General features: G+C 36.6%; 8 protein-coding genes across 8 annotated transcripts; 5 read left to right on the top strand and 3 right to left on the bottom strand.

Moving 5' to 3' along the window:
* Window positions 1-383: 383 nt before the first annotated feature.
* On the top strand, window positions 384-888 carry RHIMIDRAFT_233211 (actin depolymerizing protein; the record flags this gene model as incomplete). The annotated part of the gene is made up of 2 exons (XM_023607911.1): window positions 384-604; window positions 660-888. 2 exons carry the CDS (start codon window positions 384-386, stop codon window positions 886-888), a joined length of 450 nt encoding a protein of 149 aa, XP_023471496.1.
* A 60-nt stretch (window positions 889-948) lies between these two features.
* On the top strand, window positions 949-1,481 carry RHIMIDRAFT_233210 (uncharacterized protein; the record flags this gene model as incomplete). Its single annotated transcript, XM_023607910.1, has 2 exons — window positions 949-1,378; window positions 1,429-1,481. 2 exons carry the CDS (start codon window positions 949-951, stop codon window positions 1,479-1,481), a joined length of 483 nt encoding a protein of 160 aa, XP_023471495.1.
* A 54-nt stretch (window positions 1,482-1,535) lies between these two features.
* Window positions 1,536-2,177, bottom strand: RHIMIDRAFT_233209 (armadillo repeat-containing protein 7; the record flags this gene model as incomplete). The annotated part of the gene is made up of 3 exons (XM_023607909.1): window positions 1,536-1,648; window positions 1,703-2,014; window positions 2,069-2,177. 3 exons carry the CDS (start codon window positions 2,175-2,177, stop codon window positions 1,536-1,538), a joined length of 534 nt encoding a protein of 177 aa, XP_023471494.1.
* Window positions 2,178-2,430: 253 nt separating this feature from the next.
* On the top strand, window positions 2,431-3,976 carry RHIMIDRAFT_243804 (uncharacterized protein; the record flags this gene model as incomplete). The annotated part of the gene is made up of 3 exons (XM_023609983.1): window positions 2,431-2,673; window positions 2,713-3,054; window positions 3,098-3,976. The coding sequence occupies 3 exons, from the start codon at window positions 2,431-2,433 to the stop codon at window positions 3,974-3,976; spliced, it is 1,464 nt and encodes a 487-aa protein (XP_023471493.1).
* Window positions 3,977-8,726: 4,750 nt separating this feature from the next.
* Window positions 8,727-10,264, bottom strand: RHIMIDRAFT_254788 (mitochondrial substrate carrier). Its single transcript, XM_023611118.1, has 4 exons — window positions 10,103-10,264; window positions 9,942-10,049; window positions 9,779-9,885; window positions 8,727-9,722 (listed from the first exon to the last, which is right to left on the bottom strand). Exons 1-4 carry the CDS (start codon window positions 10,206-10,208, stop codon window positions 9,210-9,212), a joined length of 834 nt encoding a protein of 277 aa, XP_023471492.1. The 5' UTR covers window positions 10,209-10,264; the 3' UTR covers window positions 8,727-9,209.
* RHIMIDRAFT_310397 (uncharacterized protein) lies at window positions 10,249-11,215 on the bottom strand. The gene is made up of 2 exons (XM_023614655.1): window positions 10,513-11,215; window positions 10,249-10,460 (listed from the first exon to the last, which is right to left on the bottom strand). The coding sequence occupies exons 1-2, from the start codon at window positions 11,144-11,146 to the stop codon at window positions 10,411-10,413; spliced, it is 684 nt and encodes a 227-aa protein (XP_023471491.1). The 5' UTR covers window positions 11,147-11,215; the 3' UTR covers window positions 10,249-10,410.
* A 43-nt stretch (window positions 11,216-11,258) lies between these two features.
* Window positions 11,259-12,578, top strand: RHIMIDRAFT_288598 (uncharacterized protein). Its single transcript, XM_023613579.1, has 2 exons — window positions 11,259-11,461; window positions 11,556-12,578. The coding sequence occupies exons 1-2, from the start codon at window positions 11,358-11,360 to the stop codon at window positions 12,328-12,330; spliced, it is 879 nt and encodes a 292-aa protein (XP_023471490.1). The 5' UTR covers window positions 11,259-11,357; the 3' UTR covers window positions 12,331-12,578.
* A 1,126-nt stretch (window positions 12,579-13,704) lies between these two features.
* RHIMIDRAFT_254783 (uncharacterized protein) lies at window positions 13,705-15,873 on the top strand. The gene is made up of 4 exons (XM_023611117.1): window positions 13,705-14,086; window positions 14,136-14,577; window positions 14,635-15,045; window positions 15,095-15,873. Exons 1-4 carry the CDS (start codon window positions 13,784-13,786, stop codon window positions 15,688-15,690), a joined length of 1,752 nt encoding a protein of 583 aa, XP_023471489.1. The 5' UTR covers window positions 13,705-13,783; the 3' UTR covers window positions 15,691-15,873.
* Window positions 15,874-24,393: the final 8,520 nt, after the last annotated feature.

The raw sequence follows: 24,393 nt of genomic DNA, 5'->3' as shown, positions 1-24,393 counted from the left end.
ATATACATAATATAAAACATTATTATATTATGGCTTACAAAGGTTTATTCAGAACAGCATATCTGGACAAACGTCAAGACGTCTAAACATATCCGTAATATCCACAGGTTTCTTATAGTTGTGCGTTTTGCCTATCCCATGTATACGGTTATGACCTTTATAAAACTTTAATATCTCGAAGGTTTTTCAAGCATTAAGTTGTGTACTTTTCAAAAAGCATTGACAGAGAAAGGTTCTTATTTCAAGTGTGTGTAGCGTTCGCCTAAAAAAGAATTGTTTATTTCAGGTTCGTTCCAATTCCTGATTGGGCAATACTTTTTGAAAGACAGTTAATTGAGACTCTTTCTCTCCACCGTTCTCTCTCTTTCTCATCTCTTAATCCTATGTCCCTGAACGTGTCAGATCCTGCACTCATTGAAGCTTACGAAGATGTCAGAGATGACAAAACTGAGACTAACTGGGCATTCTTTGATTTTGCCAACACAAAGCCCGACCGTCTTCAAGTTTCTGGTACAGGAGCAGGTGGTCTTTCTGAATTCGTTGCCCATCTAAAACCAGAAGTAGCTGGATGGGGTTATGTCAGAATGAATATGAGTAATGATGAGTAAATATATTTGAAACTTGACATACTAGTTCTCTCTCTAACCACTATGATGTAGATATTCCCAACGTGTTAAGTTTGTACTTGTGCCATGGTGTGGTGACAAAGTAGGCGTGATGCGTAAAGCCAAATTATCCATTCAAATAGCTGAAGTCAAGAACGTCCTTCGAAACTACCACATCGAAGTGCCTGCTTCCAGTGTGCAAGATTTAAGCGAAAATGAAGTGCTGACAAGACTTAGACGAGCTGGTGGCGCAAATTATGATAGACAATCAAGCAACTATTAAATTTTTTGGCAAAAATAAACCCCCTTTCTTTTTTTTTTTTCTTATCTTTTTTATATATAAATGTTAATAGACCTGATCGTTTATCTGGAGCCTCCTAGTGAAATCAAACAGCAAGTAGATCATTTCCTTGATACAACAGCAGACAGTATTGGTTTTACGACAGCCAATAAATATAGATGTCACGTTTCCATGACAGGTTTCTTTCAGACCGATCATGACCAAATGGACACAGTGAAGGAAATACTTGATAAGGTTCTGCAATATGACTTTAAAGACAACCCCAAGTTAGATTGGAACCCTTTGGTCGCCAAGGACAAGCTAACCAATGATCCATATCACGTGTTACTTCCCGTCTCTGTATCAGACGAGTATCGACAATGTATGCAAACATTTGCAAAAGAAGCGCGTTCGAGACTTGATATCACAGTACGTCCTAAAAGAATTGACCATATTAGTCTTGCCTACTGGGATGAACACGAGAAGAAAGACTGTAGAGAGTTATTCGAAAAGATAAAAGAGGCAGCAGACGCGTATTTCAAGCGGGTTGGTTGCAATGGATCCTGGAGCATTGTTTTATATCAAAGATCATTTAGAGGTGACGGTCTGCGTGAACCGCATATATTCAAAGAAATCAGCAGATGGAATGTTCAGCAGTGATAATAGTCAGCAAGGAATAAAGAAGCTAGCATAGTAGTCTGTTTGTCTTTGTCGTTGTTTTTGATATTTAGCAAACGATTCTTTAGTTCGTCTGTCAAAAGAACTATAATCAACATTAGCAAAAAAATAATAATTCCAATGTACGTTTTTTCATTACCAGAGTAATTTTCTTCAGTAATGAGCAGCATGAGGGTTGTCATGGCATTAATCTTTATATTCTTTGTCCAGGTGTTGTCAATGCAACTGATAATATTCTGTCTAAAAGAAGGCTGAGACATGATATATTCATAGTGACGTGGTTCTAAACAAATGTTGGCTAAACCGCCCATTCCAAACTCACGAAGCAATGGATCTGGGTCAGTAATAGCTTCCAGGAATAAATCCACAGCATAGAGATTCCACAAATGGTCATAATTAATTGGATCATAGGCAAAGTTGGCTAAATGAGCAAGCACTTGTTGCTTAGCCACTACATACATAAATTGTGAGTCATTTATATTTTGCACACAAAGAAGACAAATACCTTTGTCATTGGTCGTCTTGTATTCGTTAATAAGCTGTTCAAGGTATTCGCTTCTGTTGGCACTATTTTTGCCGTGCCTTCGTTCAATATACGCCTTACTTTGAAACATTAATCAAAAGAACAGTCTCAAAAGACAGAGAGGAAAAAGTCCCCCTTTTTTTTCGTGCATGTAGTGTTTTCCTTTTTTCTTTTCTTATGTTTTTATTAAAAAGATCGATCAACTGTAAGTTCAGCAGAAGAGGCTAAATTTGAAAAATTGTTACTGATGATCTATAGATCATTTGAAATGTTGTCGATTATCTATTTATAGGCCCTACTCTTCTTCGACAGATAATGCTTTGTTGATAAAGCTCCATTCTAAAATGTCAAACCTTTTGAGGAAGACTGCAACGACAACAGAAGACAAAAAGAAAACATTACAAAGTGTTTTACATCTAGTTGAAGAACTTCGTAGCGCTGGATCACCATTGGCTGCAAAAACATACAACTACGTGATAAATGCATATTCCAGAGCAGGTGAAAGTCATGGCATAATTCCACTTTTACAGCAAATGGAGGCAGAAAATATCACACCACATCGAGTGTTCTTTGAACAAGCATTAGAGGTATTTAAATAGAGCATGAATTTACTTATGTCTTAAAAGCTTGCTGGAAGTTTAGGTGAACCTGTATTGCAAGCACATATACTGCAATACATGGAACGGCATGGATACAAAAAGACACCGATTATATACAATGCTTTCTTAAAATGCGCCAAAGAGAATATGGAATTAGAAAGAGCCATAGATATCCTTGATGAAATGAAAAAATGCAATATAAAACCTAGTATGTCAAGTTATTCGGAATTGATAGACTTAGCTGTCACCTTTGAAGAGCCCGAGACAGCCTACGAATTGCTTTTGTCAGCAAAGCTACTGAAAGATTTTGCTGAGTATGAGGAACCATTATACTTGAATGTGTTGCGATCAGCATCTTATCACTATAAGGTACGACTTTATAACAGACAATCGCATAATAACAATATTATAGCACGATATCGTCAAAATATTATGGGAAGAGGCAATCACGCAAAAAGGATATCGACCAGATGAAGGACTGTGTCTACAGGTTCTGAATATGACGGGAAAATATGCAGATCCACGATTAGCAAGCTCTGTGATCAAATACATCGGAAGCCAAGGATACACATACAGAGAACTTCATTTTCAACCTTTAATACAAGCATTTGCACAAACAGGAGATATAAGAAGTACATTTAAACTACTCCATGCCATGAGAGAAGCCGGTGTCACTCCCAGTAAAAGAACAATTACATCCATGAGTTCTATATTTGCGCAAGATAAAAGCGCCATTACAAAAGCCAAAGCAGCAATAGATGAGGCCCTTCGTTCCGACATTAAAGAAATAGATATATTAGCAGTCAATTTGGTGATACATGTACTGGCAAGCAACAGACAGTATGATGAAGCACTGTCTCTTTACAATCGAGTCATGGAGGCTGGTGTGACACCAAATGAAGAAACACTAGACGCGGTATTAGACTCTTGTATTCATTCTCAAGATGCTGCCTTGGGCGAAAAGATATATAATGAAATGATTTCAAAGGGGATCTCAAAGACGCCATCCACACTAAGTAAAATGGTGGCTTTAATGTGTACTCAGGAAGAATATGATGACGCTTTCAAGTACTTGGAGGAAATGAAACATTTGGATATGATTCCATATCGTGGAAGCTACTACAAGCTTGTAAAAACATTAGCAGCTGCAAAAGATCCTAGGCTTAATATCGCCTTGGAAGATATGAAAGACTACGGATATGAGCTTTCAACGCACCTACAAGAATATATAGAGCAGCACGACGAAAATCAGTATGATGAAGGTGAAAGCTCGGCACATATTTCTCTATAGTGTGCTATTGTAAATACATTCCTATTTATTAATAAAAATTTACATCTTTTAAGATCTCGCTCATTGAGCTTAATTTGTATATACATGTAGTTGCCGCGTTGTATAATGTTGATAAGATTAATTTTTATGTGCATGGGAAAATAGAAGAGGTTCGAATCTTCTAGTGTTTTTGCAAGTAATGACCAATTTCTGTGCAAAAGAAAGAGTGTCCTTTATTTTATTTAAAACAATGCAGTATTTATGAGATTTCAAATAGTTGATATCCCGCTATGATCACATGTGGTAATGTAGTATTGATCTTCAACTAAATGTAACGACGATAACGTACGTGTTACACATCGTAACACTAGCTTGCATATATATATATATGTACATTCTTCATCCCTCTCCCTCGTCTGCAAGTTTAGGCATTATAGCACTACAAATCAATCAAATGGAAATAACGGACCTTTGTTTATTTTTCCCCTCTCTGCTCTTTCATTCAAACAAAGTGTGTAACGAATCAGGATCCTATAGGATGACAGTGAGACAATAACATGGCCATGTACTATTTGCCATGTAAATACCGTTTACTAAAATCCAAGATTTCGTTTTCCCTTTCTTACAATAGGATCTCATTTTACTATTTTACTCTAGAAAGAAGAAGAAAAAAATGCCGTTCGTACTTGCAAATTCATTACATCAAAATAACTGACTGTATTGGCTATTTTAGATACTTCTCCTAGTTTGGGCTCTCCAAGCTGATGAAAACGAGCATCACCTTCCTATGCTTATTTTTTTTTATTTTTAGTACAGCCTTGTAAAAGAAAAGAAAGATCCTTTTTTTATGTATGGCTCCGCTTTACACGTCGTGCTGATGTTACTGATGTTACTGATGTCGTTTCATATCGTTTCATATATAAAAATGTTATAGGAGGATGTAATGATATCTCACTCTATCAGCGCCATCCAATAGAGCCTCAGCCGTTCCTTTGGTTTCATAAAGGATATATCAAGAGTGCTGAATATAAAACGCGCTGCATAATAAAAAAAATTGGTTGTACGCTCAGGGCAGTGTAGCAACATGGTTGATAGACACTCAGCCTGAACGACGTGGTCAGTTGAAATAATGAAGGTCAAATAAGCGTATGATTGAATTAGTATAATCTATGTACAGTATTCATGATTATGGCAAAGGAAAAATAAATAAATCAATGTGTATATAAATAAACGAGTGGATAAGGAGGACAACAACCTGATTTCAGGCTCCGGCTTTGACGACAAGAAGAAAAAGCTCCATACCAATTTCATTCCCCCCCCCCTTTTTTTTTATATTACCTTCTCTTTTATACCAAGAAGCTATTTATGAAAGACACCTACACGTCTTTTCATTATTTATCTTGTAAACCGTTGACATAAGTAACCATCATTCTATGTTTGGAACTTTTACTCATTTTTTTTTTTTCCTCAAGCGACCAAGAATTCATGGTGTCCGACTATCAGCTCTTCTGCTCTCCTTTGCACTTACTAACTCTTTATTCTCTGTTACCAGGTATCGATTAGCTGCTCAAGGCTTCCAAATAAACGCGCTAATCACTGACTCCTAACCTCTCTTTCTAGGTATAGGTTTTAGTTTCTTCCAAAAAAAAAAAAAAAAAAGAGTTGAGGAGAGATTGCACTTTGACTGGCAGCAAAAAGCCTGGCTTCAGCAGGTGCAGTGTAAGTATCTTTTTTTTCTTTCTCCGTACCATTATTCCCTGATAGCTGCTTCTCATGAATTCTTTGTCAGGCATATCGTGTCAGGTATACCCTGTTGACTTTGGCACTCTAAATACCTCTTGTAGATCTCTTGTGCTTTTTGGTTTTGCTTTCATGGCTTTTGCTTCACTTATGATCTCTGCTACCTTCACTCTGTCTTGTATTAGCCTGTTCTTCTACAGGCAACATTCTTTGTAATAAATTGTATGTTTCTTCCATTCTCTATTAATTTTGAAAGGCTGTATTTTTTTTTTAAACATCAAGAGCCTTAAGAAAAAAACAGGGAGGAGATGAGACCAAGGCTTTATAGTTAAGTTTGCGAGCTTGTAAAGACACGCCAACATTCCTAAATCCAAATAAAATGACGCTGGGTTTATTATGCTTGCAAGTGTGAAATATTTTAATGTAGTTATTATAGGCTACATTTACTTATGACCTGATTCACATCACATCAAGTTCACATAACAAGAATATAAAGTAAAGACAGCAAAGAGATGTAATTTGTTTCTGCAAAAGATGAATGGAGTTTTTTTTTTTTTTTTTTTGTGCTGCTTCATGATGTAGCAAGAATTACAACAGAAGCGGTAGTAGGAGCGGTAACAGAGGTTGATGAGATCACGCTACCAAAATGAAAATAATTTCAAAAAATGCCTCATAATAAGAATGCCAACGACTGATCTGAGCAATGATTTCGAATTAGCTAATACCATATGTAGTTACTCTTCAAACCCATTAGGTGTCGTCAAGAGAGCCGTTGGCATAGTTCAGTTAGAACTAAGGGTCCGTATGGTTCACATTTCTAGGTAGTCTGCTTGCGTAGGTTTTTCTTTCTTTCTTGCAATTACTGTTCAATACTTGTTACTACTAAATGTGCAGCATCATTGAATATAGACATGCTATGTATTATAGCTTCTATTCAACGTCATTTCTCTATATTTTACTAATCTTCAGTCTAATAAGGTATGATAATAATGACAACTATTGTCCATCTGACAATGCCTATGGTCTTTTCATGATTCATAAGGATCTCAGCATACTGTGTTTAATGTCAAATATTAGAGTCGATCTCAGCTGAAAATGATTACCTGTAGCCATGATATGAAATGGCCGTTGATGCTAAAGGCAAGCAGCTAATTTGGGCTCAGCTTTGATAAAAATCATTATCTTTCTGCTTCAAAAATTGTGATCCCCTCTCTTCTCATCCTTTGTTATTTTGAACTCATTTAGGGTTTATTCATGCTTCGGAATTACTCCGAAGATAGAAAGGATGAACTCTGTATCAAATGGTTATCAAGCGGTATCTCTTATCTGTCGTTCATTACTCAATAAAAGATTCCATCCGTGGCATCTAATGTATCCATGATCTGAACTCTGTGTGTGTGTGTGTGTGTGTGTTATTAACACATGAAAGCTAATTTTGACTCCCATAAAAAAACAACCCTTATTTCATTTCTCGGCAGGCAGCCTAAGATATCGTCGGTTTTTTTAGACGCACAAAAGAACTAAAAAATTCACACACTAGCCAAAAAAAAAAAAAAAAGAGAGAGAGAGAGAGAATCGCTGCCAAATTATAGCTTGAGGTCTATATCTACAACTAAAAATAAAACTGGGGCCCGCGAATTTCTTTATTCGTTTTCACTAAAGCAATGAAAGATGTGCTTGCCTTAAGCTTGATATCCTTAATACAGAATGCTTCTTTATCTATATTGTCTATATTTTGTTCATACGAGCTAATAAACTAATAAAATCTGTGTAATAAAGGTCATCCAAAATATTTGATCAACGGAATGAGAACACTTGATCTATGCGTTTTTTGGATGTGTAAACCTGTGCCTTTTGTCAAGAGTGGATGACATAAATCATAATTCATGAAAACAATACACTAGGAGTACAAAGCAAGACACAATAAAAAGACGCATCAAATATACTCTCTCTTTCAAAAGTAGAGGCCATTACTAGGTACGGTCAAATATGACGCGATACTCATTCTTCATACTCTCTCTATTAGCACCATAGGCGCTTATAAAAAAAAAGTAGGGCCTGGAGAGTGTGGAAAATTTGAAGAAAGCTATGGGAATTATGTGAACTTTTATTCTCATGCATAAAAACCTTTTAGATAGTATACCAATCCCAATAAAGGCAGTAATAACGGCCAAAGGAGGGTCCACTCGCTGATAAACTTCCTTTGTAGAACTGAGACTCATTTTTTTGTCTTTTTCTTATATCAAAAGAAGTGTTTCGATTTTCTCTTTTTATTTTTGATACTCATTCCTTAGACTGTGCACTGAAATTTGCTAATTGAAGGCAAGATACACCATGAGCAGCATCGTAATTTTTGGAAATTGAAACAAACGTTCATTACTTTTCGGTGTGCACTATGCATCATGCATCTCACATAATTATTTTGCTGTTTCAAAGATATTGATTGTATTTACTTTATATTCTTGTTATGTGAGCTTGATGTGATGTGTTACGTACAGTAATACTTCAAGTATCGTCGCGTGAAATTTAGTTTGAGTTCAGCTTTATTGTTACACGCATCAAGTGGAAAGATATAAACAATCGTTTATCATTACTTAAATAAAGACAATTTTCTTTATCATAAGAAACTTCAACTTGTATTGCAAAAGCATTGGAAGTTCGAACCGCTTCTATTTGCACATTCACATAAGAAGTTCTCTTATCACATACTTCTGGTAGCTTCGAAGATATTAAGAAAAGTTACTGATTTCATGCGTTTAATTGTGGCTTGTTAACAAGAAGTGAACTTCATGAATTACTCATTTCCTAAAACTAAACAAGAGTAATGAAAATTTTACAAGACTTTATTAACGTATTTGGGGATGATCATGAACTGAATATCATTGGACATGAGTTTGTTGAGCCTTTGCTAGTAAAGTTAGCGGTAAAGGCGACTAGTCGTTTGAAGGATGCCAATGGATGCGTGAAAAAGAATATCTTTGTGGTGTTTGTACTGTTGTAGTAATGGCAATGGGCAGAAAGTACAATGGGACTCTTTATGTTTTATCTGGAAGAACAAAGATGAATATATTAAAAAATGATAGTTGCGCTTACTATTATTGTGATTCGTCAGTTTATACTACTGGGCTTTTGTTATTGAGGTGTAGACACTGCTTATTGACCCACAATTGTTATGCAACCAATGGATTTCAGCTGCCCTTTTTATTGCTCCGACAAGCTGTAATTTCCAAGCTATATTCTGAGATTAAATCGCCTCCAGGAACATACATGCATGGTTTATCCTCAATAACTAGATTCTGGTCGTGTATTATTTTTGATTCATGAACAATTGGATATCGTAGGTTACATATGTATTTCTTCCCACTTTTTATTATAGTCAGTTTGCCTTTATAGAAGATATATCAACAAGAGCAGCATGTTTAATTACAGATCTACAAGGATGGACTTAATGTTTATTATGTACAAAAAAATGTGCATTTTCTCAGAATAAAGCACTTATATATATATAGAATTATCACGCAAATAACTGCAATTGTGTAAATGTCTTTACTGCTTTTTCGTATACGCCCAAAAACACGCTCCCTCCTATAGATATCCACATAACTCGTGGTCCAACACCAGCCCATAGTTTCTTAGGCCCCTCTTCAATCATGATCTTTCTCATTGTTTCTACCAAATTAGCCTCTTTCGCTGTCTTTGAAAGCATGATGCGAGTTTTGCAAACGTCTAAAGGTGTTGTAATAGCTGCTGCAATTCCACCTGATAATGATCCCATCAGCGCAGCTTCATAAGGCTCCACATGTTGCTGTTTATATCTTCCATATGTTGTTTTAAAGTACTCGTAAAGTGGAAATTGTATGCATGTAAAGGGTATCTCTCTGGCTACTGTAGGCAAAAATCCTCTATAAAAGCCTAGTATGCCTTCTGTGCGCAATACGTTGGTGATAGCGCTTGATGTTGAATTGAATTGTTTGATCTGCATTCGCTGTTTGATTACTTCAGTTGGCACACGCACTGTGCATGCAGACTGTTCAACAAAAGCTTAGCATCCACGGCTAGCCCATTTGAATGGTTTGTACTTACAATTTCTCCAAAAGTAGCTGCAATCATATAAGTAAAAGGGGTATTGCTGCTTGTAGATGCGCCCATTAATCTCTTGGCTGCTTCATAAGTGACGAAAAATAAAGAGGCTGTTTTCTTATGTCAACGAATACATGTATAAAATAGGAAAAAATAGTCAATTTACCATTTGGAGCACTTCCTACCACTGCAGGTAAAAGACCTGAATAGATTCCTCGAAAGCCACCAGATGCTCTAAATCCAGTTTTTGATTGAAAACGGGTTTTTATTGTATCTATACAGCAAATATTTAATAACCCCCCAAACGAGTCAAGTTTTAAGACATACCAAGAGGGTATAGGGCAGTATCAACGGCAATACCAGCCACTGCACCTGCCATTAATGCTTGCCTAAGGTTGGCTTGATATGTTGGTTTCCTCGAGTTGGTCTGCATTGATCGCTTTAGGCTGGAAGATTCTTTTAGAAAAAAAAAAAAAAAAAAAAAAAAAAAAAAATAGTGATTGAAAGCCATGAAATTTACGAGATAGTTTGAAAGTCACGTATTGCACGGCTTTAGTCTCAAGCCTTTGAAGTGGATCACAGTTTCTATGGTATACGCTTTAAGAGCGACTACCAATACCTTGTTTGTCTAGATATTATTGCATTCTTACAGTGTCTAATTGTTGGTTGATACACTTTTGCATGTCTATATATAAACTACCTGTAAGAGCCAATCGATTGCTATATATATGACTTACCCTCTAACTTCATATCGCTATAAACGACCATGATTCCCCCAGACAATTCCTTTGGTATCTCATTTTCTGGAGAAATGATCATTAATGGTATCTTATTCCACCAACGATCTGGTTGTAAATAAGGTAGCCATTTACATAACCTTGCAGCCACTCTTTTCTTGTTGACACTTGGATCAAATTGAATTAATGGATTGTTTAATATGTCAGTCGTCGTCCAGTCAATAGGATTGACGCGTTGCTGTTTATATAATTCATCTGCAAACTCCTGTGCTAATGTCTTCTTTGGTCTCTTACTACTTTGTTGTTTATTTAACTCGGTTTGAACAATATCCATGTCTGATGGTAAAATAGATATATTCAGTTTTTGACAGAGAGATAAAAATGAATTGACATGATCCCATTCTGTCCCCTTTGAGTCAAATTCAATCGAGATAGGCTGTCTTGTCTGTTTAGTAAAGAACTGTAATCTAGACGTTTCTTTTGTTGAACTCTTTGATTGAAGTAGATTGTTTAATCTTTGAAGAGAAGCAGCATTTGTTTGCTTCTTTACTTTTTCAAACTGAAAGAAATCAGGATGAGTTTGTAGAATAAACTTTTTTAAATAAGGTTTTATGAGAGTGCTAGCTTTACTCATACGGACAAAAAAAAAGAAGAGTCGCTTAATCGCTTTTTTCTTCTTCTTGAAGGCGCTGTCCGACCCGGAAAATATTGTACAGGCCCGATTCAGTTTTTCTGTTGTATTCTTTACTCTAAGCGTCGGTCATAGGGCGTGGGCGTGAACTTGAGTCTGTGTACGTGTGTGTTTTTCTTTCTCTTTCTTTTTTAAAACAAAAAAAAGTAAGATTATGGTACAACCCAGAGCCAATGACGAAAAAAGCAGTACAACAGATTTTGTACTTTTGCAGTTACATCGATCAAGCAGTGAAATTATATATAAAACATTTGGATTGTAAGTGATCCTATTATTATCTGTCATATTTCCCTTTTTATATATATATATATATCTAAAGTGCCTTTTTTACTTACTTTTTTTTCCATGATAGGTATTCTACAGAAGAAGAAGCCTATGCAGCAGCAACCATAAAACAGATGCAATCTATTGAAGAAAGTAGTAAAAAATGGCCAAAGAGCGTGATAGAAGAACATTGGCAGGAAATCCAAAGTTTATACAAGCATATCAAAGAAGAACTATCTAGCTTTAAAGATCGATTCAACCATCTACTCACTCTAAAGTTATTTCAAGAGCAATGTCCCGTTTCATACAAAGTGTTGCCCCTTCGCACCAATGCATCCGACTCCAAAACACTACTGAATGAATCCATATTCAAGACAAAGGCGCGTAATTTAATAGATGCTCTTCAACCCAAAATTGATGAAGAGGTGGATTTAGATAACAGTGATGATGATGACGACGAGGAAGAAGAAGAGGAAGAGGAAGATGAGGTGGAAGAAGAGGAGGAGGAAGAAGTTCTAGATGAAAGCAATAATGAGGAGGAAGATAGTGGCGAAGAATCAGATGAAAATGAAGGCGAAGTGGCAGCCGATGAAGACGATGAAGAGGACATTGAAGACACAGAAAGTGAAGAGGAAGATGACGATGAAGAAAATGCCCAAAATGAAAATACAATACCTGAGACAGAAGAAGAGGACCAAATGAACGGAGAAGAGGGTAGTGATGATGACGAAGAAGAGCAGTCTAATCGAAGCATAAAGAGATCAAGAACAGAGGCAGAAGATGAGGAAGAAGATGAAATAGATGAGGATGAACTAGTAGATGATGAAGATGAGCCATCAAGTAGAAGGCGAAGACTTGCTTAATAATAAATACTTGATGTATACGTTTTATGATACCTTTTCCTCCATGCATTTGTCGCGTCTTTTCGATCTGCAAAATAGCTTCAAAAACAAAATCGCATTATGTTAATACTAAAGTCACATGCTGACAAATTTGATAGCCATGTTTGCAGGATAAATGAATTTGCCTTCTATATCAATATAGACCAGTAAAATAAAAGAGGACCTTCTGTTTGATGACTGACAAAAAGACTAGCACTTGTAAACTCTGCACTAAGCCTGATTAAATACAGCTGACGAATCTAAAGATAACAACATGCTAATCTTTCATCATATTTTCGTATTCTACGTTGAATAAGGGTCAATAAGCAGTGTCTACATATAAATAACAAAAGCTCAGTACCATAAACTGACCAATCACAATAATAATTACAATTTTACATAAGTGTAATAACTATCAATTTTGACACCTTCATCTTTATTCTTATAAAATAAAAGAAACGTAGAGTCCATTTTATTTTCTGTCTATACACGCTAATACAACAATGACCACAACATGCACAAACATCACAATATCTACCTGAGGCCCTGTTGAATAGCTTTTGTCGGTTGCAGAAAGCAGACCAGAGTTAAGCACTTCTTTTCAAAAAGCAAAACATCAATAGCTCGTATTAGTGAAGCATTCAATAGCTTAAATTTGAGTAGTGTCAAAAGCTTTATTTTTCATTCTTACAGACCATGAAGAAAAATACATCTGGTTGTTACCATACGTAAGGGCCTTGGTCATATGACTTTAAGAAATCACCTTTGGATCTTTTCCAAATAAAAGCTTTGTTTAATCTGCTTAGATAAACGAATACACAAATTAAGAAGGAGAGAAGGGATTAATAAAAACAGTATATCACAACCAAAAGCTACCCAACAAATTACAAGAAGATATAAGGAAGAAGCTAAGGCGCATGAATTCGTTAGATGAGCATAGTTTTGCTTCTCGTTAGATCTGCAATAAATGATTATTATTTTCTCAAGTCCCTCTACTTGGAGGGGGAGACTTTCTATCCAAGCATCGGTTATTATTTTCTTTAACCATTATCTATGGCTAGATACGAAGTTATAGCGGGATTTACTTTGGGCATTACTAAATATATGCTAAAATATTTTTATTCCACCAAGATAAACTCACTTTGTGGCAAATGCTATGCATCCTAATTCCCTTCTCTCTTCCCCTTTGTTTGGCGTCTGCATGCATAAACATTCGTAAATGAATCAATATCTTGCTGCACTTATGTACAACTCTCATCATGACGTGTGCTCTTTTTTAAATAAAGTTTAGTTGCCTTTTTTTATGAACAATATAAAAAGGAGGCAAACTTCTTTTTTTTTTGTTGTACTAAAAATGGAAACCGTGACACAGCCTAATGGCATACGAACAACGACAAACACTCAAAAGGATCTGGCCGAGCAGAACAATGGAATAATGACGCCCCCAATGTCTCCCATAAAGAATTCAATGGATTCTAAACGACATTCAGCAAACGTAGCAGCTGGTCAAACTGGGTTACCTTGGTTAGCGAGAGATGCAGAAGGTGATCATTTTCATCCGCACCAGCAACAAGAGAGCCCACCTCCGAAGCTTTCTGCCAAGCCTGCATCTATTGTACGTATTCCTACCAGAAAGAGAACCATTCAGAGACATGCGTATCGTATGAAAGATGGACTAGATCCAGTCAAAGTGCTATGTGATAGAATAAAAACTTGGCAAGTGTCTGTCAAATACTTGGTATGTATCATCTCTATGCTCCAACAACATGATTAACCCGATGGTAAAGATGAATTTATTTAGCCGAGTCAAAAATGTAGAAGCTACGACAGGCAGGGGCTACAGAAGGATTGACGCAAAGTTTATGATTCCAAGCAAGATGCAAGATCAATTCAAGTCTTCAAATGGAGTTCAAGATGCATGGATGGCATTTCGTCAGTTTGCGAGAGAAAACAGTTTGATTCACCAAGACTTTGTTGACTTTATCGAGAATGAGATAATTCCTACTTTGAGCCTTATGTTAAAGGATATGCATCATTTTATGCAGTCGTTGTTGTATGACAAGAATTTGAGGACAGCATCCCTTTATGATTGTCGTAAAAAGGCAGACAAAATGCTAACGAGACTAAATACTGAAATCTACAATTTGGCAAGTAATCGAGAAGACTCTATCAAAAGTGGAAAAGGCCCCTACTTGATTCCAAATAAAGATCCCTTGTTGACGAAATATGGTAAATAAGATGTAATATAGAATGTAAATTAGTATTCACTGTCTCTTCTTTATGTAGCTGTTATGAACACAATTGCTGATCTTTATAAACATGAAAACCGTCTACATAAAAACTTTTTAGAGGTTCAAGATAAATACAGGCAATTTGAGCAAGCAAAAATTATTAATGTCTACACAAGTCTCTTTCAGAGGTTTGAAGCTTACCGTTCTGAACATGGACTGGAACGATCAGAGGGTGTTTCTAAAATTGTCAATATTTTCAACGCGATCGAGACAGACTCTGAATGGTACGAATTCTTACATCATCACGATAACGAATTAGTGAAGCCATCGGCTGCATTTAAAGATGAGCATGCGCTTGAATTTCCAAATGAATCTCACCCGCTTGTGCAACCTTTAATCATGGGTGACATAAAGCGTAAAGTTGGTTCTTCAAAATGGCACAACGAGTATTACGTATTGAGTGCAGGTAAGAAGTGAAGGTTATGGGACGATTGAACATTATTAACATCTTATAGTCGGTGTACTCTATTGCTTCAACTCAGAAAAGGACTTCTATCGTCGACCTTACCAATACAAGTTTAGCATCTTTGTTCCAAAATCGAACTTATTAGTCAACCCAACAAGTCAATTGGTTGAATTTACTGGCAAGTCTCTTGGCCTTTTTGGAAAAAAGAAGATACTTCATATGACTACAACCAATCCGCAAGATATCACTCACTGGGTGAGCGTTATGGGCCCTATAGCAAATTATCAGCAACTTGTTCCTTCTAATCAGAATCCAGCTACCAATACGAATATCAACAACCACCGAGCTGATACAGCCACTCCTGTTGTCAATAATAAAGCAGGCTCCATTCAATCCAAGAAAGAAGAAGGTGAGTCGAGTGCTGATACAACACAAAAAGCCCAAAATGAGCAATCTGCAAGATTCGATGGTCAATCTCCCATTTTATCAAAGGGCCATTTAGTGGAAGAGCATGAGCCTATCGCTGAACAGCCAGATGTCTCAGCGAGCAATTCAAACATGGATGCAGTTACAGATGAGAGCCATAAAAAGGAACAAGCCCCATTAAGACAACAAAACGATGTACTTTACGATACTCACACATAAATCTAATCTTTTACGCATTTATCTAATAAATAATCATGCTAGTCAAACTTGTGAATCTTGAAAGATACTATCTGTGTATATCACTGTCCCAGTCGATGGCATATATGTGAGCAGTTGTACGACTAACTGTACTCTCTTTGCTATCTTTACTGTTGAGATTATTTGGTCTTGACAAATACTTTGGGCTATTTATGTCTGTAGTTATCTCAAGACTAACAGGCTTACGTTTTTTATATGAATCATTATAACAAATCGAGTATAATCTTACAGTATAGCAGACACTCCACTTTTTTCTATTGCATCTGATGAAAATAAGAGTACTGACAACAATAATAGCATAAATGATCATGTTGACGACATTAAATACCAGTAGCAACCATGGATTCTCTCTCCCTATAAAACGTACACGCGTCTTATTTTAAAAATACTCCTTTCTTTTGTAACAAATAATATAAATTCGCAAGATATCGACTTATTGACTCCAGCAATTATCTGAAGGACAACACTTTGGCTGTTGAACGTGATGCTCAAAAGCTCCTATAAATATTTTGCTACCTTTATTTTTTCCCTTTACTAGACCAAAAACTTTATATTAGTTCGCAAGCCAATATAATGCTGTTGAAGAAGGGTCAGACATCACCTAGCTTATTGAAGTACTTTGATCAAAGCATTCTTGATCACATGAGAGATGAAGTAGTTAGAAGATTTATATCAAATTTGATATTTTGCCTTCAGAAACTGAACAGAGGTTGATAACCATTGTGAAGATAATTCTTTTTTCGCTTAGAAAGATCAATCTTCATCAACAATCAATAATAGAACACAATGGGAAAATTCGTCAGCCCAAAGGTAGTGGAGTACAAGGCAATGGCTTGCTGCACGGAGAAAATGGATACCAGCGTGGGCGATATCATTTTTATTGTCAAAGATCTGTAAGTTTACGAAAATTACACTTCGAGCCTTGTGATCTTGGTTGTTGTAATCATTCTTTTCTTTATTTGTTTGAATTGTACAACGTAAATAAAACACAGTAATATAAAAAACTTTTTTATGATCCTTTATTTTCTTGAGTGAGAATTGATACAAACAAAGAGAAAAACCGAGAAGAAAACAGGGAGAGGAGGGCGGGAACAACCAAGATCACTTCAAGTGTAATTATGATGATACTTCATAAATTCGTACACTACAGCGAACTACACTTCGAGCTTTGTGATCTTGGTTGTTGATGAATAGATAAAAGTACAGGTTCTTTGGGATATGTAAAAGGGGTATAAAAAACGGTATCAGTAGATATGAAGAGAATTCATAATTGCAGCAGCCACGAAGTTCTTATTTCCAGATGGCAGATATGCTCTCAAAAGACGAACCAATTGTTCAGAAATTTCATTGAGCTTGTCATTATTAACTATTTCAATGGTGTTGACTTCACCAAAGAGATTCAAAACAGATTCCAATAATGATTTAACGTTGCTGCTCTTGTCAATGCTGTCATAAAGCTCTTACACTTGTTGCCGGGCTAACACCGCATTTCTGGTATTCCTTATTACAGCAGTTGCCATTATGTCAAAAAATGTTGACGCGATTTGACCGTGATTCGTTGTATTCCCATGTTTGCACAATATAAATACTGTATTTTAAAATAGGCTTTCTTTTATGAATATGGTCGAGGCGGTGTTGTAGATGATTCTGATAAAGAAGCAGCTGTGTTTATTGTAGATCCTTCCTGTTGCTTAATGAATTTGACAAACCTATATAAATATATCAAGCATAAAATACTAGCTATTATTGAAATTGAAGAGCCTGAAGATAATGATATATGCAGGAAGCTCCCGCTAAGAAGGAGAGTCTCTCAGTTTACAACGCTTAAGTAAACAAACGAGAGTCGACTGTGATATTTCTTTTTCATCCAAGGAACGCCGATGATGCCAGCTGAAGCTACCAAACTTGTTAATGTCAATTCTGAAACTGCGAGAAAATGGAAAATAGCATTCGACAATGGACCCAGAGCAAAAGATTTCTCTCAAAAAGACTAATCGTACGTCAAATCAAACTTTCAAGTTAATTGAATGAGCAACACAAAACATATCTGGCGAACTTTTTTTTTTATGAAAATTCCTCAGCCGTAATACAAGATACGATTAATAGCCTGATAACGATGAACACTACGCGCACAAGGAAATTCATGAGAAGACTAATGCTATGGGTGCTTCCTTGGGGCGCTACCTATGCTGTCGCTTTACAGCTTCACGCTACCAAAGCCTCTAACTAGCCTAAGACTTTCCAATGGGATATCCGTTGATATAAAATTACTCTTGAATGACCTTGATTCTTTGTTGATCAAACTGACAGCATAAAAAAATTAAAATACAGTAACAACCACATTTTATCTCTTTCTTTTTGAGGCTTTATAAAAGTCATATTCTATGCCAAGGAACATGGAAAGGCGTCTGTTCTCTGAACAAGTTTAGCTTGACACTGTTCACGTAGACGCTTCAGATATCGCTTGGGACGTGGCATCACAGGAAGTCGAAAAAACGGGGTATTGGACCGAAGAAGAAAGAAGTCATTCTATAAATGTCAGAGAATTACCGGCAATTATGTTCGCTCTACAATTGCATGCAAAAAAATACCAAGGTTCCATCATAAAGCTGTACACGCACAATATCACCGCTCTAAAGTTCGTTACAAAATCCGGCGGTACATCTTCAACACTATTACAAGACTTAGCAGTAAGAATTCAGGACATTTGCAACCAGTACCAACTTCGAGTAGAATACCAACATATACCGGGAATCAAGAACATTCAAGCGAACTAACTCAGCCGACGACGAATGGAGAATCCCTTGTATGAAGCGAAGATCTCCAGACATATCTTCCACAGAATCAACAAAATTTAGGGACTACTAACAATAGATGTATTCGTCTCACGACACAATCATCAGCTACCACAATTTTGGAATCTCAGAACCGACCCAGAAGCAACAGCATTGGATGCATTCAGACAAATCTGGATGAAAAAAGGGATATATCTGTTTCCTCTGTGGAGATTTATCCCTCAAATAATACAACAATTGAGGCGACAGAAGATACAAGATGCGGTAATGATCACACCGTGATGGACCACGCAACATTGGTTTCCAATGATTATGAAGATGAAGCAGTTATCGCAACCAATAACATTCAACCTAAACAATTGGGAGATGGTCGCCTGGCACTTATCCGGGACAAAAGAAAGGACCAAGGCATGAACACTGATGAAATAGAGTTTATAACCATGGCTGGAGAAAATGGGTGACGTGGTGCAATAATCAACAACCAAAAATCAATCCTGAAAGATACGATCCAGGTAAAATAGTGGTGTTTGTCGGAATTTTAATTGTTTTTCGAAATTTCAACAATAAGCCCCAACTGTCGAGTTAAAAAGAAATGAACCATACATTTACATAGAATTACGCAAATGCAATAAAAATATTACTCATTGTCACACTATCGATCCTTTCAAATGCACTTTTTTTAAAAATTCTCCAGCCTGCCTGGGGTGAATCCTATTTTACTCTGGATCGTCACTGACAATAAGGCGATGAAGTTGGCTCGCACTTAGTGTAGACAAAAGTTCATGTGTGGGAGTTGCAAAAATTAGGATTTCTCTAGTGATTCAAAAGCACTATATGTAGGCCATGCATGACAAGAAAATTATGATATCGTAAAAAGAAATGACAAGTAAAAAATATAATGGTTACTTTGAGTGGTTGTTTACTTTCAAATACTAATACGTGCCATTAAAACTAGTCTGATTTTTTTGGGGGCAATTTAGCCTCACACAAATGACCATAATTATTCAAAAAAGTGGGTAGAGTTTTCAAACATCTGGTAAATTGAGGGTGAAAGCACAATACTCAGAGCAATATGACTGCAACTTATATCTATATGATTGTAACAGATGTCACAAAATGCTGACTATTTTATAAGGAAAAAAGAGAATTGATCAAAGTTGAACTATGTGGTATCAAGGAGTGTTTAGACAATACATAAGGTACAAGTTACAAGAAATACAAGTTGACGCGCACAAATTAGAGTATATATATATATATATAACATGCAATTGCTTTATTTACAATGGGAATATAAAGAAGGATATAGTTATTTACGAGAAGATGAAGGCTTTTTAAACACTTCATCTTTCTTAAAAGGATGATGACCGTTGAAATAGTCGTGCATAAGATCATTATACTCCGCTTGGCCAGAGACTTGATAAAAGAGATCAGGATCTCTACTCCATTCTGGGTTTGGATCTTGAGTCAGTTCTCCAACAGTTCGTTCGCTAAGCTGAGTGTTTCTAGGCACCAGGATATCTTCAAAACGACCATCAGTCATTATGTCGTCAATTGTTGTGTGCAAAGGCAAATCATTGATATGGCGAATGAATGCTATTGCACGATCAATGCTGTAAGGTGGGCCATCAGTTTGTGTTTCGCTATGAACACTGCGGGAAGGAGACGCGTGCACAGTACGCCTGGGAATTTTGCGTGCACTGGCGTCGGTGGCCTTGGCAACGACGGAGCCAGAAATAGCAGTGGCGGAAGCAAGAGAGGAAGACGTAACAAAGGAACGAGCAGCAGAAGCAGATGTAACAGAAGCAGAAACATCAGAGGCAGGAGCAGCAGTGGGTGCAGAAACACCGGAAGCGAAAGCAGCGGAGGCAGAGCGTAATCCGAGAGGATCATCTGTGGTAGGCTTGGAAGAAGCATCGCTTATATGGGTAAGACTTGTATGAAGACTACTGGTATCGTCTGATGACTGGGATACTCTCTGCTTTTTTGCGGATCTTCCAGCAGAAGATGGGGCTTTGTCATCAGTAGAAGATGTAGCCATAGCATTACTTGAGCAGGAAGAAACAGCAGGTAGTCTGAGCTCAACATCTTGAAGAGAGCTCTTGAAAAGCTTTCTTATGAAGGGCCTAGAAGCCAAAAGAGGTGTAGTGCCTTGCTTCATTGAAGAGGAAGTCGTCTCACTACTGGTAATTTCTTCAATCTTGCGTTTTGAAGGCTGAGCGGGAGCGGAGGAAGGAGGAGGGCCAAGTCTTGTAAGATCGAAGATCTCCAAATGCTCATTCGTAAAGGAATCACGAGAGGCCAGAGGAGCCTTGTTTGGGGAAGGCTTTGTTGGAGCTACGACCTGCGTGATCTGCTTTGTGTTGCTTTCTTGCTTCTTGCTTCTAAGAGGCTGTGCCTGCCCTTTTAACTTTAAGAGCCTTTCTCCAGTAAGCCTTTCTCTACTTACGCTTAATTTTGTCGTCTTAGACGGCTTAAGCTTCATTGGTTTCTAAAAGAGCGATTAGTGAATGAACTTGTACATTGCACGTCTTGATCATTACTTTTTGAAGGTGCGGTTCCTTTTTGCGATCAGCATCTTTCTTGCGTTGTTGAGAGCTAATGACATGAGTCAATGACAAGCAATGGAGAGCATATAAATCTTGAGCTTACCTTGCGGTATCCTTCTGATAGCTTTTCATTTTATATAAAAAGCCTAAAGTAAAGAGTGAAAGAGAGGAGGGGGGGAAGAAGCCAGCTTCTTATATAAAGAAAGATGAGATAGTTGAAAAAGGCAGGTTACAAAATTGTAAAGTCACACGAACGTTCGTAAGCCTAAAAAATAAAAGTAGAAATGGTCTTACCAAAATGCTTTAGTCACCCCCTGAATCAATTATGCTTGAAATTGTAAAATAATCTACGCTATGTTATGATCTATTTCATACCACGTCAAACAGCTCTTCAAGGCCACATAATAAGAATATAAAGTAAAAGACAACAAAGAAGCGTAGTTTTTTTTTTTCTTTTTTTGGACCTTCTTCTTGAGCAGTTAGCCTAAAGTCATTATTTTCATGTGAATCCAGTTCTTCAAATGTTAATCTCACAATAGATCCCATACTTTTTTTAATTCTTCATGGGTTCATCTTTGGTTGTTTATTATTGACATGGAATCTTGAAGCTACATTATTTAGTTTTATGAATAAAAGACAGAGTCATGACGTTATGTACTTGCTCAGGTATATCTGAGGTAATGAGATGACTACACGGGATGTATGGCATTCAGCAATTATGATATCAAAAAAAAAAAAAAAAAAATAGGAGCTGATAACCAGTTTGGCGGATCTGATATAAAAATAGAGTTTTCATTTTGCTTGAAATGGTTTTTTGATTAACTTTTCCATATGATAACGATGCTTTTTTTTTCATAAGCGCCTATGGTGCTAATAGAGAGAGTATGAAGAATGAGTATCGCGTCATATTTGACCGTACCTAGTAATGGCCTCTACTTTTGAAAGAGAGAGTATATTTGATGCGTCTTTTTATTGTGTCTTGCTTTGTACTCCTAGTGTATTGTTTTCATGAATTATGATTTATGTCATCCACTCTTGACAAAAGGCACAGGTTTACACATCCAAAAAACGCATAGATCAAGTGTTCTCATTCCGTTGATCAAATATTTTGGATGACCTTTATTACACAGATTTTATTAGTTTATTAGCTCGTATGAACAAAATATAGACAATATAGATAAAGAAGCATTCTGTATTAAGGATATCAAGCTTAAGGCAAGCACATCTTTCATTGCTTTAGTGAAAACGAATAAAGAAATTCGCGGGCCCCAGTTTTATTTTTAGTTGTAGATATAGACCTCAAGCTATAATTTGGCAGCGATTCTCTCTCTCTCTCTCTTTTTTTTTTTTTTTTGGCTAGTGTGTGAATTTTTTAGTTCTTTTGTGCGTCTAAAAAAACCGACGATATCTTAGGCTGCCTGCCGAGAAATGAAATAAGGGTTGTTTTTTTATGGGAGTCAAAATTAGCTTTCATGTGTTAATAACACACACACACACACACACACAGAGTTCAGATCATGGATACATTAGATGCCACGGATGGAATCTTTTATTGAGTAATGAACGACAGATAAGAGATACCGCTTGATAACCATTTGATACAGAGTTCATCCTTTCTATCTTCGGAGTAATTCCGAAGCATGAATAAACCCTAAATGAGTTCAAAATAACAAAGGATGAGAAGAGAGGGGATCACAATTTTTGAAGCAGAAAGATAATGATTTTTATCAAAGCTGAGCCCAAATTAGCTGCTTGCCTTTAGCATCAACGGCCATTTCATATCATGGCTACAGGTAATCATTTTCAGCTGAGATCGACTCTAATATTTGACATTAAACACAGTATGCTGAGATCCTTATGAATCATGAAAAGACCATAGGCATTGTCAGATGGACAATAGTTGTCATTATTATCATACCTTATTAGACTGAAGATTAGTAAAATATAGAGAAATGACGTTGAATAGAAGCTATAATACATAGCATGTCTATATTCAATGATGCTGCACATTTAGTAGTAACAAGTATTGAACAGTAATTGCAAGAAAGAAAGAAAAACCTACGCAAGCAGACTACCTAGAAATGTGAACCATACGGACCCTTAGTTCTAACTGAACTATGCCAACGGCTCTCTTGACGACACCTAATGGGTTTGAAGAGTAACTACATATGGTATTAGCTAATTCGAAATCATTGCTCAGATCAGTCGTTGGCATTCTTATTATGAGGCATTTTTTGAAATTATTTTCATTTTGGTAGCGTGATCTCATCAACCTCTGTTACCGCTCCTACTACCGCTTCTGTTGTAATTCTTGCTACATCATGAAGCAGCACAAAAAAAAAAAAAAAAAAACTCCATTCATCTTTTGCAGAAACAAATTACATCTCTTTGCTGTCTTTACTTTATATTCTTGTTATGTGAACTTGATGTGATGTGAATCAGGTCATAAGTAAATGTAGCCTATAATAACTACATTAAAATATTTCACACTTGCAAGCATAATAAACCCAGCGTCATTTTATTTGGATTTAGGAATGTTGGCGTGTCTTTACAAGCTCGCAAACTTAACTATAAAGCCTTGGTCTCATCTCCTCCCTGTTTTTTTCTTAAGGCTCTTGATGTTTAAAAAAAAAATACAGCCTTTCAAAATTAATAGAGAATGGAAGAAACATACAATTTATTACAAAGAATGTTGCCTGTAGAAGAACAGGCTAATACAAGACAGAGTGAAGGTAGCAGAGATCATAAGTGAAGCAAAAGCCATGAAAGCAAAACCAAAAAGCACAAGAGATCTACAAGAGGTATTTAGAGTGCCAAAGTCAACAGGGTATACCTGACACGATATGCCTGACAAAGAATTCATGAGAAGCAGCTATCAGGGAATAATGGTACGGAGAAAGAAAAAAAAGATACTTACACTGCACCTGCTGAAGCCAGGCTTTTTGCTGCCAGTCAAAGTGCAATCTCTCCTCAACTCTTTTTTTTTTTTTTTTTTGGAAGAAACTAAAACCTATACCTAGAAAGAGAGGTTAGGAGTCAGTGATTAGCGCGTTTATTTGGAAGCCTTGAGCAGCTAATCGATACCTGGTAACAGAGAATAAAGAGTTAGTAAGTGCAAAGGAGAGCAGAAGAGCTGATAGTCGGACACCATGAATTCTTGGTCGCTTGAGGAAAAAAAAAAAATGAGTAAAAGTTCCAAACATAGAATGATGGTTACTTATGTCAACGGTTTACAAGATAAATAATGAAAAGACGTGTAGGTGTCTTTCATAAATAGCTTCTTGGTATAAAAGAGAAGGTAATATAAAAAAAAAGGGGGGGGG

This window comes from Rhizopus microsporus, assembly GCF_002708625.1.
Source record: "Rhizopus microsporus ATCC 52813 unplaced genomic scaffold scaffold_1, whole genome shotgun sequence".
In the NCBI taxonomy this organism is placed as follows: domain Eukaryota; kingdom Fungi; phylum Mucoromycota; class Mucoromycetes; order Mucorales; family Rhizopodaceae; genus Rhizopus; species Rhizopus microsporus.
This window is presented reverse-complemented; position numbering and strand designations above follow the sequence as displayed.